This window comes from Phocoena sinus, chromosome 8 (genome assembly GCF_008692025.1).
Source record: "Phocoena sinus isolate mPhoSin1 chromosome 8, mPhoSin1.pri, whole genome shotgun sequence".
NCBI classification, from domain to species: Eukaryota; Metazoa; Chordata; class Mammalia; order Artiodactyla; family Phocoenidae; genus Phocoena; species Phocoena sinus.
Window position 1 is genome coordinate 1,677,284 of NC_045770.1, and position 25,053 is coordinate 1,702,336.

At 46.2% G+C, this 25,053-nt stretch overlaps 1 protein-coding gene across 4 annotated transcripts in view; it reads left to right on the top strand.

The window, feature by feature from the left end:
* OPCML (opioid binding protein/cell adhesion molecule like) overlaps nt 1-25,053 on the top strand; it is a 1,091,529-nt gene that overhangs the window by 584,598 nt on the left and 481,878 nt on the right. For 3 of the 4 annotated variants that reach the window (XM_032640455.1, XM_032640454.1, XM_032640457.1), the window contains exon 1: nt 10,471-10,663. In XM_032640455.1, coding sequence (XP_032496346.1) covers nt 10,497-10,663 — 167 coding nt within the window. In that variant the 5' untranslated portion in view covers nt 10,471-10,496. Of the gene's footprint in view, nt 1-10,470; nt 10,664-25,053 lie in introns of those variants that run through there. The other variant, XM_032640456.1, reaches the window with a different exon arrangement.

Genomic DNA, 25,053 nt, shown 5'->3' on the forward strand with positions numbered 1-25,053 from the left:
CTGCAAAGGGAAATTGAGATGGGTGGTGGTTAATCTTATGTGTCAAAGTGCCGGGGCCACAGCACCCAGGTATCTGGGATAAATTATTCTAGATGTTCCTGTGAAGGTAGTTTTAGATGAAAGTAACATTTAAAATAGTAGACTTTTGGGGCTCTCCTGGTGGCACAGTGGTTGAGAGTCCGCCTGCCGATGCAGGGGACACGGGTTCGTGTCCCGGTCCCAGAAGACCCTACATGACGCGGAGCGGCTGGGCCCGTGAGCCATGGCCGCTGGGCCTGCGCGTCCGGAGCCAACGGGAGAGGCCACAACAGTGAGAGGCCCGCGTACCGCAAAATAAAATAAAATTAAATTAAATTAAAAATAAAATAAAATACTAGACTTTGAGTGAAGCTGATTAACTTCCATCACGTGGGTGGGCCTTATCCAAGCAGTTGAAAGTTTCCTTAATGGAAAACCACTGACTTCCCAGAGGAGGAGGGAATTCTGCCAGCACACAGCCTTCAGATGTGAACTACAGCATGAACTCTCCCCGGGTCTCCTGTCTTCAGGTCTGCCCCGCAGACATGGCGCACCAGAACTGCAGAGGCCAGGTACTGGAAATAAATCTAGCTAGATAGATAGGTTAGGTAGGGAGATAGATAGGTAGGTAGATATTGGATTATATATCTTCTCCCTATATATCCTGTCTAGCTTCTATCTTCATATATATATCTGTCTGTCTGTCTCTCTGATCCTGCTGGCTCCTTTTATCTGGAGAATTCTAATATAAGATGCTTGGATGCATCTTTCTCTCCCCTGTAATGCTCCCTTCCTTCCTTTTCTTCTACTTTCTTGTTGCCATTTCCTCTGGCCCAAGACTTCCTGATGCTTGGAGGGGGAAGTGTCAGGAGTGTATTCTATTTCCCCCCTTCCCGGTTCTCGGCCTGCATTTCCTGCCAGCACGGGCAATGGAGAGCTCACGACCCAGAGTGTGTGTGGTTTTTTTTCGTTCGTTTGTTTTGTTTTGTTCTGTTCTGTTTCCCTGTATTGATCTCTGTAATATTGAATCCATCCAGCAAGGTGACTGGGAGCTCAAGCAGCTGGGAGGAGATGAGAGTGAACTTTGGGGATCACATCAGAGAGAAAATGGGTGTTCAGTTGAGAGGTGGGGGGTCGGCATTAGTGGTGAGGAAAAGAGATTGCTTAGAGACAAATCCCAGATGTCAGTGTGGTGGTGGTGATGATGCTTAGAGGCTAGCAGAATTTTAGAGACTCTCCAGGCCAACGCACCTCAAACTTTTTTGGCCAAAACCCACAATAAAAGGACATGTTAAAATGTGACCAGAGCACAAGTGCATGTGTGAGAGCTTGAGAACATGTATAAATAAACACATAAGAGCTGGATTCTGTGATGTGATAACATTTTATGAGAGGCTTCCTCTTTCCATCACAATGATCATGTCCATCACAAGCTATGCTTCTGGTTAGTATGGTTATATCTCATTAATTAGAATCCTAATATCTAGAGCCCGTACACAGTGTGTGTTAACCCAGACACCTGCTCTCCCACCGTGAGGCACTTCCTCCAGGATAAATACCGGTGTGGTCCAATGTCAGTGCTGTGTGGGCACAGGGAGTCTGGACTGACACACACTGAACTACTTTAACTCTTCTCCACCTCAAGCCAAATTGCTACCAAGGAAATACCATCCAATGTCCAAATGAAGCCAGATTTCTTCAATTATCTAATATTTGGAATGTGCATCTTGAATAGCTCCAATATCTGTGAAATTGGGGGCTATGAAATGGAGATACATAACTGGTCTTCATTAATTGAATAAATATTTATTGAGAATGTGCTATTCGCCAGGAACTGTTATGGTTGTTATTGATATAGCAGAGAACCGTGATGGGGACAGGAAAAGATACAGCATTTTCTACTTTGAGTTCTTAGAAATGACTAGAAACAATCTTTCTTCTCCATGCACTGGTTTCTTAATCTAATAATAATGATACCTTTCTCACAGAGATGTTAAAAGGATGACATGAGGTGATACCTGTGAGGTGTGTACCCTAGCGTCTGGCACATAGCGGGATGATGGTGGTGGTGATGATGGTGATGATGGTGGTGATGATGGTGATGATGGTGGTGATGATGGTGGTGATGGTGGTGATGATGGTGATGGTGATGATGGTGATGATGGTGATGATGGTGGTGATGATGGTGATAATGATGATGGTGATGGTGATGATGGTGATGGTGATGGTGATGGTGATGATGGTGGTGATGATGGTGGTGATGATGGTGATGGTGGTGATGGTGGTGATGATGGTGATGGTGATGATGGTGGTGATGATGGTGGTGATGATGATGGCGATGATGGTGGTGATGATGGTGATGGTGGTGATGATGGTGATGATGATGATGGTGATGATGGTGATGATGATGGTGATGATGGTGATGATGATGATGGTGATGGTGATGATGGTGGTGATGGCGGTGATGGTGATGGTGATGGTGATGATGGTGGTGATGGTGATGGCGATGATGGTGGTGATGATGGTGACGGTGGTGATGATGGTGATGATGGTGATGGTGATGATGGTGGTGATGATGGTGATGATGGTGATGATGGTGATGGTGGTGATGATGGTGATGGTGGTGATGATGATGATGGCGGTGATGATGATGGTGATGATGGTGATGATGGTGGTGATGATGGTGATGATGGTGATGGTGATGATGACGGTGGTGACGGTGATGATGGTGATGATGGTGGTGATGATGATGGTGATGATGGTGATGATGGTGGTGATGATGATGGCGATGATGGTGATGGTGGTGGTGATTTAGTCCAGATTTAGAGCCAGGCAAGTTGGCTTCTGACGGGCATTCTCTCCTCCACACCCTGGTTCTCGGGTGGAATGATCCACTTTCCGCCTGTCATAGTGGAAGCTGTAATGAGACTCTGGAGGGGTAGACTGTAATAACTCCTACTGAGCATTTAAAAAACACATTTTATGGCTTGTAGGTTTCAATATAAAGCTTTTTTCGTCATTTGATTTATAGAACTATATGTGGTGTGGCTATAAAGTAATGAGGCGGATTTTATTGTATGGTTTGTGGAAACTGGTCTCTTTGCAGGAGTCTCCAGGTTTTCTAGAAGGAGATGTTCAGTGCAGTTGATGCTGGTGCCTTATGATGTCCCACCATCGAGGAGTTTGGGGGCCAGGGAGGAAATGAGAATGGGAAGAAGCACATTCTTGGCCGTCGGCTTAACTGACATTCTACAGACTGTGGAGAGTGGACATCAGTTCTCTCGTGCAGCAAATATTTTCTGGTATTTACTCCACGCCAGGCTCTAGTCCATGGCAGAGGAATCAGGGATGAGCAGAAGAAGTGCCTGCTCTCAGGGACCCTGCAATACTAACGCGAGCGAGACAGTTACATGCAGGCACGTGCACGACACTTTGAAGGGCAGGGTGTAGGGTGAGGAGGCTGATGTTACAGCAACTGGATTGTACGGCCATCGGTGGATCACTCCCTTTGGTCTTGGGGAATATCTCCTCTGGATCTTTTTACAAAGCGAATCTTGTGTGCCTTAGGTTTTGTTTCCTTTCTATTGCAGTTTCGTTTGTTTTGGTCAATTTCAGTTATTTTGGAATAGAGCAGAGAAGAGGAATTTTATGTTCATTGATAGCGGTCACTGTGCCAGGCATGGCAAGAGGAGTGAGCTGTCTTAATTCTCAGGGCAGCCTTGCCAAGATGCCCCTGTTAACCCTGTTTACAGATGAGAACATACAGACTCAGAGAAGATAAGAAATGTGCCCCAGATCACAGAGTTACAAGAGGCAGGGCTGGGATGCAGAGCGTGGATTTTAATTGCTGACCCCTATCGGTGCTTCTCACTGGCCCGAGCACATGGGGCCTGACAGAGAGGGTGTGATTTGGTCAATGATGGAAGGGGGGGCGGCAGAGCAAGATTCCACTGGCCTGAAGTCTGGCCTCAGGTCAGCAGTGGACGAGGAAAACCACTGAACATCTCTTTGCCTCAAAAGTCCTCATCATAAGAAAAAACATGATGGTGATGATGGTGATGATGGTAACTATGTAGGGACAGATGTTAACCAGACTTACTGTGGTGATCATTTTGCAATATATATAAATATCAAATCATTATGTTGTACACCTGAAACTAACATAGCTTTATATGTCGATTATACCTCAAATTTAAAAAAAAGCATATATATTTGGCTCGGTTATCAAGAGTGCAAAAAGACAAAGAGAAATGAAGTCCCTCATTCCTTTTTAGCACTGATCTTGTAGGCAGCTATCACACAGGGATTGCTTTGAGTTTTATTTTGAACAGAACTTGTGTCTCATCTCAAGTATTACATTCTGGTATGTGTTTCCATGTCTTGGAACTTCCTTGAGCCTAAAAACTGAAGGCTTTTGGTTCAGTTCATTTCGAATTCTTACCTCTCTATTCACTAGCAAACATCTCTAGCTGGTAATACCTGCACGTCCTGAGGGCCCAAGACAGACAACATCCCCCAGCTAAACCACGATGCCTACTCAATCGTCCCGCCCCACTGCGTCCTCCTGATTTAGGTCAGTTTCTGGAATATAAATATGCATCATGCACGGGCTTCTTATTTTATTTCTTTCTAATGCACACACAGAGCAGCTGGGTACAATCTTCTCTCAGATAAACACAAGCTGTAAGTTTTCCTTATTTATAAATAACGCACAGTTTGAAATTGCTTTTACAACTGGATATAAATTTCATTAGATAAATTCAGATATTTCTGTTGGATCCAGAGTTCCCCACAGCCAACCTCATCTAGGCAGCCTCTCCATGGTACAAGGAAACCATTTTAACAACCACTTTGACCCTTAGGTGACTTCTAGTTCTAAAATTGGCTCTTTAAAATTAGAGAGAGACCTGTTCAGTTTCCCATGTTACACACGCGCGCACACACGCACACACACACACACAAAACCTCTGGACAACTTGGAAATTTGCCTGCCCTGCTCTGTACAGCTTATCTGCCCCCAGAGCCACTTCAGAGAAAAAAACCTGTGATGGTGGGGGAATTAGGTCTCTTCCTCTAGGTAACCAGAAACATTTATTGGGTCCTTACGGAGGGCCCTGCAGGGTGCTGACAACTTGTATTTCATTTAACACTCAAAAATACTGTACGCATTCATTACTATCATTGCCTCTATTTACAGATGGGGAAACTAAGGATTATCAAAGTTAAGGATATTGTATAAAATCACCCTGAAGTAGGTTTTAGAGGTGGGATTCAGGTGGACTCCAGTGTCCAAGTTCTGGTCTGACCCACTACCCAATAAAACAAGGGCTTTTGATTGAACTGTATCATAGCTGGTAAGTTACAGCAGAAACAAGGACTTAAACCTGGGCCCCCTGGATTCATTAAGGGTAAGTGAGTAGCATTTTTTAAAAACCATACCGATATAATTCACAGCCTCATCCCCAAACAATTTTAGAATCTAATGTCAAAAGCTAAGATACGGCCGAGCAGAGGAAGTCTATTAAGAGACAAACTGAAAACAGTGGAATCGCTCAACTTCAGAATAGCTTAGGTTCTAAAGTTTATACTGATGGGGTTTATTTCTAATTTACAAACAAAGGTAGAGGGGCCTCTACATCTGGAGGGAGGTTTCCATGGATAACATCTCCTCGCCACACACACAGAGCAGAAAGAGAAAGACGTTTATCACCGTTTTCCCTTTAACGGTGAGCCTAGGTGACGTTTGTCACCGTTTTCGCTTTAACGGTGAGCCTAGGTGAGCTGCTAGGGCTGTCTTCAGTGCTCCGCTGCGGCTCCAGCCTCCTTCCTCCTGCTGCCAGCCCACGGCTCCCCTTGACGGTCTCCTACAGCACTTCACTCACTCCTTCAACCTCTGCCTCTCTAAACCTGTTTCTTCTGGACCCAGCCTCATCACAGGGTACTGTGCCACCCCAAACTCAACCCCTTCTTTTTCTCAATCCCAGCAGCCAGACTCTCAGGAAGCCCTGACTACTGTACTTCCACAATACGCCCCTTACCTTTCCCTGTTTCTCCATCACCATTGTCACCGACATCATTTCTTCCCTCTTCTGCTCCCAACGCTCTCCCTGAATCCCACTCTGTGCCCTTGCAACTCCTCTTCATGACAAAGTGATATTTTAAAGCTCATCAGATCAGGTAACCTCCCTGCTTTACGTTTTCTAAAACTGCCACATTGCGCTGGATCCAACTTGCGTTTTCTATTACAAATCGCCCTAAATATCTAGACGTCTGTAGGTCTGGATCGGAGCTTTAGTTGGTACGTAGGGCGTTTACATCCTTTCATTTGTAACTTTTTACACGTCACAAGTTGTAATCACTGGAAAGTGGGGATTTTGCTATATAGTCATAATTTATGATTACTAAGTGCTTCCACTGTACCGAGTCCTTTGGCAATTATCTCATTAATTGTCACCCTGTATTAATCAAGTTTTGAGGTTTTCTATTCTGTATTTTAAGATGCTTTGACATCTTGGAGGCTTGCAAATTCTGGAGAGACTGTCTCTCCCAGGGCTATAGCTAATTTCTAGAGATAGCAAACAACTTGCCTTCAGCACGTCCTTCATATGCAAACCAACCCAGTAAGAGCCCACATCCCTAACCATTTCCTCTACCCAATTGTCACGCGCCAAGCCAATGTGTCCCCTGCCCTGAGTCACCCCAGGGCCAGGTACTGGACAACTAGAGACCACATCCAGAGTCCGGGCCTGCCACAGTTATTCAAAAAATCCAACCCTAAGTCTGCTCAAGCTTGCCCTCCCCACCTTGCCAATTCCTTCTCCTGGAAACCACCATCAGGTCTCTTGGACCTTGCTTTCTCCTTGTCCTTGCTGCTTCCTCTCTCATGTGGCCCTGCGTAGTGTGGTGTGCCCCCTCCTCTGGGGAACGCCAAGGAATGAACTCTTCTTTCAAGACAGTATTTTCCATGTCTGCCATCTTACCAGACCTTACAACATAATCTTGGGGACGTTTCACAAAACCCCAAAACCCTATGAAATAGGTGAGACGGGTATTATTAGATAGCAGTCACACAGCTGAAGGATCAAGGAGTCAGTATCTGATTGGTCAATCCAACTGCAGAACCAATACGCTTAGTACTGTAATCCGTCCTCATTTAATTTGTCTTCATATGTGTCATCAAATACCCAAAAGAGGTTTAACCGGGGGTTTCCCTATCATAGTACTCAGTCGAGAATTTCATAGAAACCTCCTGCTATAAACTACTTGTTCATTGTTCATTGCAAAGCTCACCCCCTTTTAACTTTCCCATTTCAATCTGGTTTGGCCTTCCAGTCTCTAAATGGATATACTGGTCCCTAGCAATGCCTTACAGATGAATGAAATCTCCCCCACCAAACTGTAGACAGGCATAGATTCACACAAAAATCAGACCTCTGTAGTTATTTCTCTGATTCCCTAGCCCTTAAGTTCATGTATTCACCCACAAATATTGAACCAGGAAGCCAACTTACAGAAGAGAAAGATCACGGCCCCGTTCTCTAGGACTCCGGATACCTAGAGGGTGGGGAGTCAGCCCTGCAAAAATAAAAAGTTTATCCTTTTCCCAAGGGCAGGATTTGTTACATGTTATTAAGAATATATAATGCCTCGCTTCATCCTATCTCTGCCTCTCTTCTTGCCCTGCCTTTTCTCCTCCCACCCGGAATCTCACGTTCTTTCCTGCTTTCCTTTCTTCTCCAGTAACTCCTTGCATCTCAAGTAATCCTTCGTGGGCTGATTCAGCCTTTGGCAACAGCCCACCTGCACCTCCTGAGAAGCCCTAGAACCAGCAGATGCGTGAGTCGGCTGTGTCACCCGTGTGCCCGGCAGCCAAGCAGCGTGGCTTGTACGGCAGCCTGACCCATCCCCACGGCTCCCATCCTTGGTGTTCACGAGACAGACCCTGTCATTGAAGAAATTCATAAGCCCAGCCCTAGTTCTCAGCTTTGCACAGATTAAAGCGCTAAAAAAGTCTTTCCGGGCTGTTGATAGTGGACAGGAGCATCTCGGAGTTTAGAGGATTATGTACAATGTGTATACAGAAAACCCAGGTCTTAAGGAAAGACGTGTGTCATGAAAACTGGTGGGTGATCCCAAAATAAGTTGTTTGGCTGCTCGCTGAGGCCTTGCCTCTCCTCCCAGCATCATGACCCCTCCCAGCCGGAAGCTCACTGGAGAGTGTGCTGCTGGTCCCTGCATTATCGATGTCTGCATTCTGGGAAGGAGAGGCCACGTACTTTCACTCTATTAAAACTTAGAAAACATAGGTGGCATAACTAGTGACGAGTACTCTTTCTTCCTGAGGTACGATGCTCTAATTAAAAACTTTAGACCTAAGGTGTATGTGGTTCTCTTTTTACAGGGGGCAGGGGATGGGCGGTATTTATTTATATTACGGTATTCATCATAGTATAGTATATAGTAGTACAGTATTTATTTGTGCCCAGCTTTTATAACTGAGAACAGGTAGCACACTTTTGTGCCCTTCAGCAACGAACACAATTAATGGTATAAGTTTAAAGCTTATTTTTGAATTACACTTCATTGCAACAGCTGTTCAGAGCCCAGGCTAATTTTACAAAAGGATGTGAGAAGGAATGCAGTAAAGCAAATGCACGTAGCAACTATTAAATTATGATACGAGGGCAGAAGCCACATAATAAGGGGTGGCTTTTGTCAGGGGGAGCAGAAAGAAAGCCTCTTGACAGGCCCAAGGAAAGCCTGAGATTTTCAATTCTTAACCAAAGGAAATGCCTCCGTACTCCAGACTGACAGGCTGGGCTCTAAGAATGCCTTATCACCAGGTCCCCTCCGGATACGGTGATGGTGCCACTTTATGTTGTGATCATAAAGCCACAGATGGATTTTATAAGAATCTGTCTTATTACTTTTTAGGATCTCTACGTGTTTTTCCCAGTTTTTGCATTTTTACAATAAGATACTTGGGTAATAAGCGTGGAGTAGGACAGGGACGATTTTGCTCGTGGCGCAGTAGGAAGAAATTCTGATTTGCCAGCTGGAGAGCGAGAGCGCGCAACTCAAGGGCCAGGAGTATTTCCAAGGTGGGTCACCGGAGGAGAAAGCGCTCCACCTTCTCGCCAAGGCCTAGGAGTGCTCTGCCTGGGATGGGACTGTAGCTCGGCCACGTGGAGAGGGGGCTGCCGAGCGGTGGACGCGCACACGGGGTCAGAATCCCGGCGTGGGAAACCTAGTTGAGCTCTCCAGGGCGGGGTTTGGCAACTTCTGCGTTGGCATCCGGCATCCGGGGAAGGAAGGTGCGAGTCAGTTTCCAATTTGCTGCGGTCCCGAGCTCCCTCTCGTGCCCTCCCCTCCCGCCCGCACGCAGGGAAGCCGCCGAGAGGGGCGCAGCTTTCCCGGGCAGGCGCCGTGTCGGGAGAGAGAGGAGCGGGGAACGTGGCGGCCCGACACGCGCGGCTCCCGGCGCGAGTGGGCGGCGCGGCTGGGGCTACGGTGTGCGCCCGCGCCCAGCGCCCGCCGCGTGGCGCGCGGTCCGCCAGCTCGCTCTGCGCCGGCCCAGCGGAGAGCTGCGGTCAGTGATGGAGCTGCTGCCATGACAACCGCGGCGGTCTGGGCCCGCGCGTGTTGGAGCTGCTCCCGGGAGGCCGGTGGCGCGGAGGCCGGGGGCGGCCGCTGAGCGTGGCGTCCGCGCGTCCCCGCGCCCCGCGCCGCGTCCCCGGAGAGGCGGGCGCGGCGTCCGCCAGCTCCCCGTGGGCCCCGAGCCTGCGCCGCCGGCGCTCCGCGGGCCGGGCTGGCCGCCAGTCGCCACGCGGGCTGCGGCGAGGACGCCAGGCACCCACCGCACAGGAGGATCCTCGGGCTCGGCGGCGGCTGCGGGTCCCCGCGGTGGAACTTTTTACCGCCTTTGCGTTCCAGATTGGAGACTCGGGCTGGTTTCTAAATACAACTGTACATCTGTGTGATCTAATAAAACATTCTCTCCTCTCCTTGAAGCGGCAGCTTTTTATGACATCTCCTTTATGTCAGAGACACTTGCCTGGCTTCTTTGGGTCATAAACTTTTGATGCCAGACCTCGGCAGGACGTGCCCAACTGAATGTTAAAGTAGCATCTCGGAGAGAGGCAGAGAAAGAGCAATCTGTGACCTTCATCCCTGCACCTTCCTCCTTCCTCTCCCTCCTCGGCCGCCTCCCTCCTCCCCAGGGGAGCGTCGAGAAAGCTCTTTTTGGATGCAGGAGGGGGCTTCTGGTTCTGCCAGGCTGGAAAGCTGAGGCAGGATTTGAGGAAGAATCATTAGAGTCGGGAGAGCCTGGACTCCGCTTCTGCTTCCCCCTCTCTGCTTCTGGCTGGTTCCAGCCCTTTCCTCCCTCCCCACGCGGCTGCCTGAGACCCGCCGGTGTGCGGGGCGGGGGACGAGGACCGAGCGGCTGCCGGAGTTCTGGGAAGTTGTGGCCGTCGAGGATGGGGGTCTGTGGGTACCTGTTCCTGCCCTGGAAGTGCCTCGTGGTCGTGTCTCTCAGGCTGCTGTTCCTTGTACCCACAGGAGTGCCCGTGCGCAGCGGAGATGCCACCTTCCCCAAAGCGATGGACAACGTGACGGTCCGGCAGGGGGAGAGCGCCACCCTCAGGTAGGGAGCTGTTCTTCGGCGGGGGCCTGAGCCCCTCTGATGTGATTCCGTGGGAAGGGGCGAGCGAGAGAACCGGAGACTTGCGTGGGGGATTGGAGCGTGGGAGAGGGCCTTTTGCAGGCCCAAGAGGTGCCCACTTGGCGTTCTGTGGCAGCTAGCACCCATTCTCCTGGACAGCTTTGTCATTTGCTGTGGCTTTTCTGGTTCCGGATCTTAGGAGTGAGCCCTGAGTCCATGCTTGGGGCTCCATGTATCTGTGAGGCCATGACGTGGCTAGACTCACTTTTGCCTTGGCCCCGGGATGAGAGCCCTGGCATTGAAATATACTGGGGGTTTTTAGCCCAAGATCACTGGTACCCTGGTGGCTGTCTTACAGTCCGGAAGGTATGTGATGAGGCAGGGTAGTCCTCCCAATGGGCTGGCTGGTCTCTGTCAGAGAGATACCTGAAATTTCAGGCTCTGGAATTGCTGTTGCTGGGCCGTGTGGCCTTTTATGAGTTTGCTTAAGAGGCAGCCATCCTCGCCAACCCGGTGTGGTGCTCCTGGGGCCCCAATTATAAATTATGAGGGCAGTTTTATCTTTGCAGGCTCAGGCCAGGGAGAGGAAACATGTAGCTTTTATGCAACAACACGCCTATGTGAAAAGCACAGTGCGGAAAGCTTTTTGTTTTACCTTAATGAGTTACAGAGGATCACTTACATGCTCCAGGCGGAGGGGTGGAGCTTCTTGGAATATGAACCTTTGGGGACCAGGCCTGCTGCGGCAGAGACTTTAATAAAAATGCAGCCACCACTTTCCACCAGCTCAGCAGATATCATCTTTTATCCCTTTAATGAGGCAGTTCTGGTCCTCGGAGACCGATTCAGGGACATCCCAGCTTAACTCTGCTCACCGTGTACACAGAGTGACTGCATTTGCCCTGTCTGTGACTTTGATGGTTATGGTGGAAATAAAACATCGTGCCCCGGATTCTGCAACCAAGAAGCCTGGCTTCTCCAAGGAATGCATGAGGGTGGGGCTGCCTTCCTGTTCGTCCCTTGACTTCCTTGGTTGAACCCTCTCCATCTGGACAAGCCTCTCCCTGGGGAAGGAAAGAAAGGCTCCTGCCTCCTGCGCTTCCTAGCTAAGCCCAGGCATTAGGGTTGATTCTTGCCACTTGGAAGGTGGTCTTCAGTTGAGTCTTCTTTTGAGCTTGAGGACAAGAGCCTTGTCTGTCTGCTGGTGCATGGGGGACCCAGGAGGAGAGAGAAAACAGAGGATGGAGACAGACCTCCTCTCTAGACAGCAGGAGGGAATCCCTCTGGGCACGTGGGCACCCCTCAGCCGGTCCCAGACTAGAGGGAACGTAAAATGCCTACTTCCTTGCCTTAGAGAAATCCTGGGGGTCCATGCCCTGAGAGGCACATGTGCAGAGGGCCAGTCTGCTCAAAGAGAGGAGTAGCAGCCTGGCTGCAGTGCATGTTAACTAAGGAAATGTGGGGAAATGGTGGTAGGTGTGAAGGGATTTTGATGCTGCCACGCACCTCTCTTCATCCTCCAAACTATTACCAGGGACAGAGAGGCCCAGCATTGAATAAGGCCTCAGTGCTGAACTTTCCAAAATCCCCTGTCCTCTTCTTGCCGCTGAAAGTTAAACCAGAAACTTAAAAACTGGAGCTTTCTGCTGTACGGGGTGCAATAAGATAGTTCCACCAGCAGAGGGCCAGCTTTGAGCTGCCTTTTTTTTTTTATTAGCTGCTGGCCTGTTTTCACGGTCTTCAGTTCTCATGTGTAGCAGCTGGGCTTCATAATGGGAATGGGAATAAAAAAGGGAAAGCTGAATAGTTGCTTTTTTGTGCTCTGTGGAGAAAAAAAAGAGCCTTACGTATTTGAGGATAACTGTTATCTGTTACCTGACGGCATGCTTTATTTTTTGAAAAGTAAGCGCGTCTTATGTTGATTTTGCCTCTCAACTTCTGTATAGTTTGCCCTGAAATAGAGAAATTCAGTGCATTGTTCCCGTTTTGATCCTTCTTTATCCTCTTTCTTTTACCTCTCATGTTCTCTTTTATTACGTTTTGTTTTGTTTTCATCAGATACCTCCATTTTGTATATGTTTCCATGCTGTTCATTCTCAGTCTTTCTGCCTTTGCTTTCATCGCTTAATTCTTACTATTTCCTGATTTTTAAGGTCACAGTGTTTCTTAAAATAACATAACTAGCTCCTGCAGATCTCTGGGGGTCTCCATCTCTCCCCTTCTGTTTTCCCTGCCCCTTTGGTTTCCTGGTTCCACAGCTGTGTGCCCGTCTCAATGAAAACCTTGTTCGTCAGGACTCAGAGGGGGCGTCCGCTGCTTCCCGTCTCTGGAAGTCCATGACCTCAACCCCAGAGAGATGTATCATTTTGGGTTCTTCTTTTGCTTCTAAAAACTGTAATCCTTAACGGTGGCCACTCTTTAGTCTCCTGAAAGGTACACGCTTGGGCATTCAGCGTTCGGGAGTTCAGTGTCCTGAATGCATCAAACGTTCAGAAGGCATTGAAAAAACTGAATGATCCCCAGGCTCGTCAGCCACAGAAAGTCTTTTCAAATGTGGCTGCCCTGGATCCAAGTATCCCAAGCCTGTTTCGAAATCTTGAATGAAGTCGCATAGGAGGCCAGAGACCAACTAGGAGAAGCAAAAGAACGGAGGAAGCTGGGTCCTCCTTTGAAATTCACAGTGAGACATTGCCCGGCTTAGGGAAGGATGATCTCCTTCCTTGGAGACATGATCTGTGGTGCTAGGTCCTTGACTGCACTGAGGGATGCTGGGAAGTGAGGTGCCAGAGGCGACACTGAAGTTTTGAATGTGGATGAAACTCATTTTATGTAAATGAGGCAATATTATCTTCCTCATAACTACACGGGGCTACTTGAAAAGTAGAAATAATTACGTGACTCTGGAATTATTTGCCTTCTTGGAAGAGAGATGATATGGAAAATGAAGGTGATATTCACAGTGTCTGAATTATAGCTCCTATGAATCGGATTTGAATTCGTTATTCTAAATGGGCCCTCTTGGCCAGAATCATTTCATGACAGTTATCTGCTGTTGGGTTAAAAATGTTCTGTGCCTTTCCGTTAGATTAGATATGACAAGTATCTAGAAGTCCTGTGTCTGAATCATTGCCCACGTCAGGAAAGGAGCCCGGAATGTTCAGTGTGGTCAGCTGGTGTCTATTAGGCTATTTCAGTTACATGACGATCTCACCAGATGTGTTTTCTTCCTGGACCTCAATCTTCTCTAAATGGGCTTTGGTTCCTCGGTGGGACCACATCGTGCGTTTCCACGAGCATTCTGAGGGGGGTGCAGTAGCATGGAGGTGAGAGTTGTTGCTCTAATTGTTCCACTAAATGGGAAAAGTTTCCACCAGCAACCTGGGTGGGTTTTTTTTTTCCTTTTAATTTTTTTTTTAGTATGGCAGGATAATCAGTTTTGCTGATCCAGGTTTGCTGATCTGGGATTATGCTTAGGAGCTCTGTTCTAAAATACCCTTGCATTTTCATTTGGAATTGTGAGCTAATCCCTTTGGAACCAAGTATTTGAGGGTTAACTACTACCAAGGAAGAAGCTGAGCAGCAGGGGTAGTCAGGCTCCCAGGGGTGGCGTCCTGTCATTGGCCTGGGTGTTTTTCTGTCTTTTACACTCACCATCGGCAGCTTTTCTTTTTGTGTAAATTAGAAATTTCAGACTAGCCGCCAGGTTATTCCAAACAAGGCCACAGCATGTGCATTTCAGCGTTTAAGTTGCCTAACCTGAATACGGACTTGCATTAGTGCAAAGGCTTCGCTCTTGGCCTGGGAAGATGGAGACACGGACACCGAACCAAGCGCAAGTCCTTGCGGGGCCCCTCCAGCTGCACTGTTAACCCGGGCTGCACTGGAGTTACCTGAGATGCTTTTTAGACGTTCCAGTCAGGATCCCAGACCAATGAAAGCAAAATGTCTGGAGTTGGGCATAGGTGTGGACGTATTAAAGATCTCTTCCACTATTTCTCATGCTAAGAACCACTGCCCCAGAGTCCTTTCCTGACCCAGAGCATCTGAGCTGGTCTCCAGTGGCCCTGCCCACACTTACGTGTCCCCTACTTGCGTGCGTGGACCTTACCACTCACAGCTGCTGTAGTGCCCGGGAAAGAACAACGGGCTCAGGGGCCTGAATACTCACCTGGGTCTGATTCTTACTCCATCCCTCACTAGCTACATGATTTCGAGCACTTCACTTCCTTTGTGTACACTTGGGAACAGTATCTGCTCCGTCTGTGGCATCTGGGAGATGAGTGGATGGCATTATTCTGCTGGCTGTAAAGCAAAACACACGTGCAGGTTGTTACAGGAGCTAAAGAGAACCCCAGTGACAACCCGTAATACTCTCCATTCTTTCCAGTTTCCTCTCTCATCCCCACTCCCCCCGCCCCCATACGGACCTTTAGAATTCTCAGTCCTTTCCCAGTTCCATTCAGCATCCCGCTTCCTGCTCTGGTCAGGATTCACCCTCATCTGAGTCCCGGTAACCCCTGCTGTAGATCTTTGTTCTGACGGGTACGCACTGTGGACTTGTGACCTACGAGTGGGCATGGTTGGACTGTGAGTTTCTGGGGGTCGGCGGCCACGTCCTAGGTGTTGGGTACAGACATCATCATGCCTACTGAGGATTCAGATAATAAGCCTTGGCTGAATGCTTTCATCCATCAGAAAGGGGCTCAGTCTCTTATAATGGAGTTACCTCTGCAGTGACGAAGTGCTTACAGCTACAGGGTTTCATTTTCTTCAAAATACGGTGCCGGCCATTGAGGCAGGTAGTCGGTTAGAGCCCTTGGAGGCCTGAGGGGCTCGAATTCTGCTGAAGTCACTTGTCACGGGGAACAGTTGAGTCCACCGGCGGTCCCCATCTGATCTGAAACTGTGCAGAAGGTTTCACCATCCCTGAGGGCACGGCAGGAGTAGGGCGGCAGAGCCAAGGGAGTCTTCTTAGCAGCAGCGGTGGAACGGACTTGGAAGTGAGGGCGTTCCTGCGGAGACCTGCCTCCTGTAGACGAGAGGAGACACAGAGCAGGGAACGAGTGGGGCAGACCGGGAAGTTGGCGTGTCCTGGGTTGGGAACGGCGGGGGTCAGCAGGCCTGACTGGCTCGACTGACACTGTCAAGTCCCTGACTGGTAGGGATGTGTTTGCCTCCCCTGCACACATGCCACCGCCACGTGCCGGAGCCAGGGATGGGAGGAGGAGTTTTAAAGCAGTCAGGATACATGCTCAGTGACTTTCTGCATTGCTCTAGACCAGCGGTCCCCAGCCTTTTTGGCACCAGGGACCAGTTTCATGGAAGACAATTATTCCACAGACTCGGTGGGGGAGGGGGGGGGGGCGATGATTTCGGGATGATTCAAGCACACTACATTTACTGTGTACTTTATTTCTATTATTATTACATGGTGATCTATAATGAACTAATTATACAACTCGCCATACATACTGCAGACAGGAGGCGGAGCTCAGGCGGTAATGCGGGCCATGGGGAGCGGCTGTGGATACAGATGAAGCTTCCCTCGCTCGCCCGCCGCTCACCTCCTGCCATGCGGCCCGGTTCCTAACGGGCCATGGACCCGTACCTGTCTGTGGTCTGGAGGTTGTGGACCCCTGCTCTAGGCAACTTAACAGCCCTTATGTAAGCCCTTTTGTTCAGTTTTTGGCCTTCGGGTTCAGTTTAGTCCTGTCATTCTAAGAAGGGGCCGTGCCCTTGGTCTTCCTACTGTGCTAACTGTAAAGCTGCCTCTGGCGGTGTGTGTGGGGGCGGGGGGATTGGAATGAGCGGGACTGAGCAGCACGTGTCCCAGACCTGATGGGGTCCAGCGGTGAGATGCAGCGGACAGGAGGCGCCACCTAGGTCCCACCTGACCTTCCCAAGGGAGGACTTTTAATGTTGTTGTTAATGGGAAGCATCTTCACAGTCCTGAGGTAAGAAGAGGGAATTATGGAGTGACACGCTTAGGGCTGGCAGAAATGTGCGTTGCCCGTTAACTTAGGAACCAAGTGTTAACCTTTCTTGAATTTTTTTTTTTTTTTTTCAGTCTGCTCAAGACAGCCCCAGACTATCTCAGGTTCATTCATTTATTTATTATTTTCCCTGCAGGAAGATGCGTTTGCTGATGTTGGGTCCAGATGAGTTGGGGAGGAAGGTGGCATGGCTGTGGGGGGAGGCTGCCCGCTAAGTCCCTCCCCACCCCCAGCAATGACACCTTCCTGGAACTTCTGGTACCACCTGGTGCATCTTTTTTAAGATGTGAAAACTGAAGTTGTGATGTTTCTGCAGCTCAGCACTTACCCTGCCTCTGTCTGTGTGCCATTTCCTTGGTAGAGAAGGTTAGAGAAAGGAGGTGTTTGAGCCTGGTGCCACTTTTCCTGCCAGATCACACCACAGACCCTTCAATAAAATCTGCGGGGCGGCGGGATTGGGGCAGAGGTTAAAACACATAAACTCTATCATCCGTGATTGACTCTGTGTCAGGTTCCAGGACAGTTACTTATTGTTTCATGTAATTTTCAGAATGTTATGGTCCTGTCAGGGAGGAAGGCATTTTCTTCTGCCCTTCCAGGGTCTTCTGGCTGGTCTAAGGATTAAATTTAACTGAGATAGATGAACAGGGTGAAATCAAACAGAAGTTTAATAACTTGTGCATATGGAAGAGACCCAGGAGAACTGAATAAGTCAACAAAATGGCCAAAACCCTCACCCTAAATACCGTCTTCAGCTGAAGAGAAAAGAGGGTGTTGGGGGGTAGGGGTTTGGGACGTCTAAGTGGAGGGACGCAATTCACATGGAGATGGAAAAGCAAATGTTTGGTAAATAAATGTTTGCTGGGCCAGGCAGATATTGACACAGAATGGGCTCTGATCTCTGGGAGTTTCCCCACCACACCTGGCAGACACCTCTTGTGATGCTCTGTCCCTGTAACAGGCCCTCTATCTGTAGATTCTTCAGGCGGTTTGGCAGAATGGCAGAGTTTCTTCCTGAGTCTCTTGGGCCTTGACTGTTTTCAGCTTGACATAATCCACATGCCAGAAACATTGTGGGGTGGCGAATTTTGTTCCCATATGATCCCCAGCTAATAGACTAGGAGACTGAGGTTTAGAAAGTTAAGACGCTTGCCTTTTGATCACATGGTTATTATGTGTCAGAGTCTGCATTTGTCCTTAGAATGCCTGTTTTTCTTCTTCCGAGTTTTGTAGTACCCCCTCCCAGATAGAGAGTACAGAGAAAGTTTCCATGAGCTGCAAGCAGAAAAAACAAACGCCCCCCTCTCTATTCCTGGGACCTGTATTTGAGCAAAGGTCAGGAAATCCGCAGTGGGTTGAGGGCTGTAGCTGTCTGCTGTCCTGCCCTGAGCAGTGCTTCACTCCCCTCACTTGCACGCCAGCAAATGCTGCTCTGTCTCTTGGGGCCAGAAATCATGCACCTGCGAACCTCGAACAAAGTGAAGCCTCAGGGGGGTCCTGCCCACTGTGTGCGCTGTCGGAAGATCACAGTGCCCCTAGCTTTGACCCTGTCCTAAATGCTGCGCCCTCCGGGTGTGTGCGTGACCTCTCACAGCACGTGCAGTATCTCCAAGGACCCTGCAGACAAGACAAAACCAGCAGGTAAATGATGACAAGGACACTAGCGCCAAAACGTTTCTCCGAGAGCTGTAAGGAATCCAGTGATCCGCATGGAAGGATGGAAAGATGAGAAGCCATGTGTTTTTAAATCCTAAAACCCAAGTCATTTCGTAAACCCCTCTCCCCATCTTTATGCTTATGTTTTAGTTTAAACTGTCAAGCTTGTGGCAACAGCGGGCACAGACCCTCTTGCTTACCTTGCGGTTGCCTCCTACTCTACAGGAAGCTGCCTGACCCCTTGTGGCTTCCTCTTCCCTGGAGATGGTACATTTTGCTTAAATCAAAGATATGCTGAAGGACTTGACCTGGCTTCCGTAAGAGTGCTGATCAATACAATGTTTAAAACTTAGTTTTGAATATTAAACATTTCCACTGGGTCTGAAGATTTATGGCATCTCGATTAATCAAGTTTCCATTGCATAATAGAAATACAGCGTGTTTTAAGTGGTTGTTAACTTTTCTGGCTAGCCTACAGAAGATAATTTAACTCATAATTACCCAAAATGCTATAGACCGGCAATGAAGAATAATAGAAAACAATGTTGTTGTAGAAGAAGTAATTACGCAAAAGAGGGAAAAAACGAATACTATAATTTTCTATTTATCGCGAATGCCGGTGCTAAAGAAAAGTAGGCATAATTACAGGAAGATAATATGGAAACATTTTCCCAAAGGCATGTGAGTACTTTCAAAAGTTTTAGAGTTTATTATTATTGTTTCTTTTGTTGCCAAATTAATTTTAAGATGCAGAGCTTCCCTTTTATTTGATTCAAGTGTGCATTTGCCTCCTTGCTAATGATTCGGGGTAGTTTCATAAGTATTAATAAGCAATGAAGACGGATTAAGGAAACGAAAGACAAAAATTGAAAGCAAAGAGGAGAGAGACTTTCCCAAGGCATCAGGAAGAGTTGAAGGAAGACAAAGGCCCTGCACAGGTGAGGACAAAGTGGCCTAAGGTGGCGTCCCTGACTCCAAGGTAGAGGAAGGAGAGGGGGAAGGAAGTGGCCGTGTCCCACCCGCCAGGCTCTGCTGTGCAGATTTCTCCACCCCTGACTGTCTGGATCACGGGACTGCACACGCACAGGCTTGCAGCGCCCACCCTAAGTCAAGCAGTCTGGGGCTCAGGTTCTGTCTTGCTGCTGGAACTGGGCTCTTTCTGACCCTTGGTTCCCACCTTCCCTGCAGCTGGAGACCCCCCTTCTTGTCACTGAACCCTAGTCCATGTCCTGCCCCTCTGTGTTGGACCCACCCCAGGCCCTGGGTGATCCGGAGTCCCACCTTGTTCTGTAAGAACCTCTTCTCCAAGAGCCCAGCTCCACCCTTTACCCCACTCCTCTCGACCTCCGGGTTCATGGACTTTCCAGAGCTTACTCTTTGCCTGCCCGCCGGAATGTCCCTTTAGGAGACCGCCTCATGTGCAGGCAGCAGGTGAGAGCTCAGCCAAGTCACACTTGCTCCTCTGCCGTTAAACCATTTATTCTTCGTCGTTAGGTATCTGGGTTGCCCAATCAGATATCGTCCACCTTGACTGGGCTTGATTGCAACTGAAGCCATCACAACATAGGGATTCTTGCTTGCTGTTTGGAACTCACCATGATGGATTAAAAAAAAAAAAAAGCCAGCGTGTGTTTCACAAGGAAATGTGTCAGGTGTGTTATTGGAGAGGCCATGCTCACGTTCACATACGTGACCGTAAGGCATCTGTGTAGGAGGAGGGAATAATGGGATTCATATTTGTGCTATCCTGTGCTTTCTAGGCCATCCCTAAAAATACCCCTCTCCCTGCTGTTGTTTGCACTGCTTCCATGCCTTTTGTTAAATGCGTTAATGCCTCCTCTCCATCTTTGTGTCCCAGCGTCCAGTACAACGCCTAACACGTGGTGGGTGCTCCAAACGTGTTGAAAAGACAGATGTGTGTCCTTTATCTCTATCTCTCTGTGTGTCCCCCTCTTTCTCACACACACAAACACACACATGCACACGCACACACACCCCTGCTTTTTCTAATGAAGATATTCTCATCCATTTTTAAGCAATTGGGAAGTCACTGACATTACAGCCAGAGATTCTGGCATTTGAGTCCTAGTTGAGATAATGATCTCTCCCTAGATAGTTGGTATTTAACTTGTCCTGTCTGCTCCTGCTTATTATAATTGCAGTATTTGTGAATTTCACACTATTCTTAAAGCCACTGTCAGGAGATGCTGAGCAGTTACAAGGGAGGTATACCAGCCTCCTCCCTTTTTATTAAGGTTACAGAATAGGGGATGGCATATTCTGGAAGTACATCTGCAAACTCTAGGGAATGGAAACAAATCAATGAGAGCAGTCTTCTAAAATTGCAGAGGGCATCTCAGGATGAAGGGATTTGTGGACTCATTTCCTTGGCCATGTGAAATGTGGTGGTTTCTGTGATGAGCCCTCACTGTGAGGTCCTTGAATACATCTTGGGAGCATGTATCATGCTTTATCTGTGCGGTGGGAACAGTTTACAGGATCCTCTTGATTATATGCTTAGTTTACAATTGGCTATTCAATGGATGCTTAGTGAGATGTAAGATAAAGTATAACCCCTCTCAAGGGGTTAAGACACAGACTTTGCAGTCAGGAAGACTGTTCAAATCCCAGCTCTGGTACCTACTGGCTGAACGTGGTCAGACAAGTGAACAAGTTTCTCTAAGCCTCAATTTCCTGATTTAGAAAGAAAGGGTTGGGTCGCTATATGCTCACTTCGCTGGGTTGTTGGGGAGGAATACATGGCATCAGGTTTGTAAGAGCTTAAAGTCCGATGTAGCAACTTCATGATAAACAGTAGCATTAATGTTTTAAAAAATGTAAGTTACTGAATTCACAATTTAAACAACCAGCTTTTATTGACTTCTCTATGCCAAGCCCTGTTCTAAGTGGCGTGGAAATTATAAAGTTGAATTAATACCAGAGTCTCCTCTTTAAACACTCACATCTAGTGAATATATTAGCAGAATAAAGGGCCCACAGATCAGGAAGTGGGGGAGAAAGGAGAGAGAGGGAGGAGAGGGAGGAGAGGGAGGAGAGGGAGGAGAGGGAGGAGAGGAGGAGGGAATTTACATAGAATGCACTATATTCTGTGTCCTCTTAGACAGACTTGGGCATTCACATTCAACCATGTAACCACCGCTCTGAAAGGTATAGAATATTTTTTATCACCCTCAAAGAGTTCCTCTATGCCCTTTCTTTTTTTGTGGTCAAATGTGCATGACATGAAATTTACCATTTTAACCACTTTTAAGTATACAGTCCTGTGGCATTAATTACATTCACGTTATGTGCAGCAGCCGTCCGTCTCCAGACCCTTTATCATTTTTTCTAAACTGAAACTCTGTTCCCATTAAACACTAACACCCCATCCTTCCCCTCCCCATTGCCTCTGGCAACCACCATTCTACTTTCTGTCTCTGTGAATTTGAATGCACTAGAGACCTCATATACGTGGGATCATACAGTATTTGTCCTTTTATGGCTACCCTATTTCACTTAGCTTAATGTCTTCAAGGTTCATCAGTGTAGCATGTGTCAGGATTTCCTTCCTTCTTAAGGCTGAAACTTATTCCACTGTAAGCTTATACCACCCTTTATTCATTTGTCAGTGGACACTTGGGTTGCTACTATGAATAACACCGCTGTGAACATGGATGTACAAATACCTGTTCGAGTACCTGCTTTCAATTCTTTTGGTATATTCCCAGAAATGGGATTTTATATACCTAGAAATGGATCCTGTGGTAATTCTGTATAATTTTGAGGAACCACCATACCATTTTCCATAGTGGCTGCACCATTTTACATCCCCTTCAGCAATGCATAAGGGTTCCAATTTCTCTACGTCCTTGCCAACACTTGTTATTTTCAAATTTTTTTATAATAGCCATATTAATGGATGTGAAGTGTTTTATGTCATTGTGGTTTTGATTTGCATTTTCCTAATGATTAGTGATGTGCTTTAATGCCTGTTTATGTATGTTCTTTAGAGAAATGTCTATTCAATTGATTGTCCATATTTAATCAGGTTGTTAGTCTTTTGTGTTGTTGTTGAGTTATAAGAATTCTTGATATATTCTGAATATTAATATTTTATTAGATATGATTTGCACATGTGTTCTATCTGTGGATTGCCTTTTCACTCTGGTGATAATGTCTTTTGAGGCACACACATTTTTAATTGTGAGGTAGTCCATTTTATCAGTTTTTTCTTTTGTTGTTTGTGCTTTTGGTGTCCTATCCAAGAAATCACTGCCAAATCCAATGTCATGAAGCTTCTTCCCTATTTTTTCTTTGAAGAGTTTTATGTTTTAACCCTTATGTTTAGGTCTTTGTTCCTTTTTGAGTTAGTTTTTGTATATGGTGTAAGGAAAGAGTCCAAGTTAATTTTATTGCATGTGGATATGCAGTTTTCCCAGCACCGTTTGTTGAAAAGATTATCTTTTCCTCATTGGGCTTCTCACTCGTTTTGAAATTCATTTGAACATATATACCTGGTTGATTTCTGTGATCTCTATTCTATTCCATTGGTCTATGTCTGTCTGTATGCCAGAACCATACTGTTTTGATTACTGCAGCTTTATAGTAGGCTTTGAAATCAGGAGTGTGAGACTTTTTACTTTATTTTTCAAGATCGTTTTAGCTATTTGGGATCCCTTGAGATTTCATATGCATTTTAGGATGAAGTTTTCTATTTCTGCAAAAAAAAAATCACTGGAGTGTTAATAAGGATTGCACTGAAGGTGTAGATAGCTTAAAGTAATATTGACAGCTTAATAATATTGTCTTTCAATCCATCAACATGGGATGTCTTTCCATTAATTTTTGTCTTTAATTTCTTTCAGAAACATTTTGTAGTTTCCAGTGTACAAGTCTTTCACCTTGTTTAAGTTTACTCCTAGTATTTTTAATGTTATTATAAATTGAATTGCCTCTTAATTTCCTTTACGGATTGTTCATTGCTAGTGCATAGAAATACAACTGATTTTTATGTATTGATTCTATAATTTTGCTGAATTCATTTATTAGTTCTAACAATTTCTTGTGGAAACTTTAGGAGTTCTTGAATTTAAGATTATGTCATATGCAAACAGAGATGGTTTTACTTCTTCCTTTCCAATTTGGATACCTTTTAGATGTTTTTTTTTGCCTAATTAACCCTGGCTAGGACTTCTAGTACTGTATAAATAGAAGTGATGAAAGCAGGCAACCTTGCCTTGTTCCTGACATTAGAAAGAAATATTTAGTTTTTCAACATGGAGTATGATATTAGATATGGGTATTTCATATATGGCCGTTATTACATTGATGTAGTTTGCTTCTATTCCTAGTTTATTGAGTTTTTATCACAAAAGGGTGTTGAATTTTGTCAAATGCTTTTTCTCCATCAGTTAAGTAATTTTTAAAAAAAAATTTCATCCTTCTAATATGGTATATTCATTGATTGATTTTTATATGTATTCAACCATCCTTGTATTCCAGTAATACATTCCACTTGTTTAGGCTATATAATCTTTTAATATCATGTTGAAATCAGTCTGTTAGTGCAATTGACCCTTAAACAACACGGGTTTGAACTGCACAAGTCTACTTATATGTAGATTTTTTTCAATAGTAAATGCTACAGTTACGACATGATTTTTTGTGGGTGGTTGAATCCACAGATGCAAACCACAGGTACAGAGGAATCAAACCTTACATGTGGAGGGCTGACTATAAATTATATGCAGATTTTCAGCTTCACAGAGGGTCAGCACCCTTAACCCCCTGTTGTTCAATAGTCAACTGTATATCCTTGAGGGTTGTTGCATCAATGGTCCTAAAGGATATTGCGTGTAGTTTCCTTTTCTTGGGGTGTCTTTCTCTGGCTTTGGTATTAGGATAATGCTGGCTTCATAGGATGAGTTTAGAAGTGTTCCCAGCTCTTCAATTTTTTTGAAAGGGTTTGAGGATGACTGTTGTTAATTCTTTAAATGCTTGGTAGAATTCACTAGTGAAGCCAGCTGCTCTTGGGCTTTTCATTGTTGGAAGATTTTTGATTACTGAATCAATCTCCTTACTAGTTATCTATCACTTTCAGATTTGCTGTTTCTTCATGATTTAGTTTAAATAGGCTGTGTTTGCCTAGGAATTTATCTCTTTTACCTTGATTATCCAATTTACTTACATACTATTGTTCATAGTACTCTCTTGTAATCTTTTCAGTCTCTATAGTGTCCCTTCTTTCATTTTTATTTTGAGTCTTCTTTCTTTTTTCTTTTTTTCTTAGTAAACCTAGCTAAAGGTTTGTTAATTTTATTAATTTGTTCTAAACACTAACTTTTGGTTTTGTTGATTTTATTTTTTTCTATTTTCAATATCATTGATCTCTGCTCTAATCTTTATTATTTTCTTCCTTCTGTTGATTTTGTGTCTGGTTTCGTTAGAGGTCCAGGCTACTGCTGCCCCAAACTGCACTGCACTGCAGGTGGGTGGAGTAAAAATACCATGAAATTTATTGTCATTTTAAATGATGCTGTTTTCTTTTTTTGGATTGGGCATTTGTTCAGGTTCTGTAATCTTTGATTGATTTACAGAGCCCCTGTAAAGTTATTATTTTCAGTTTCTAGTTGTTTGTTAAGTGTTTCTATGGGTAAACAAAGGCTTTGAGCTTCCTAGGCTGTCATCTTGCTGACGTTTCTGCTGTGCCCTCTTGAAATCAAG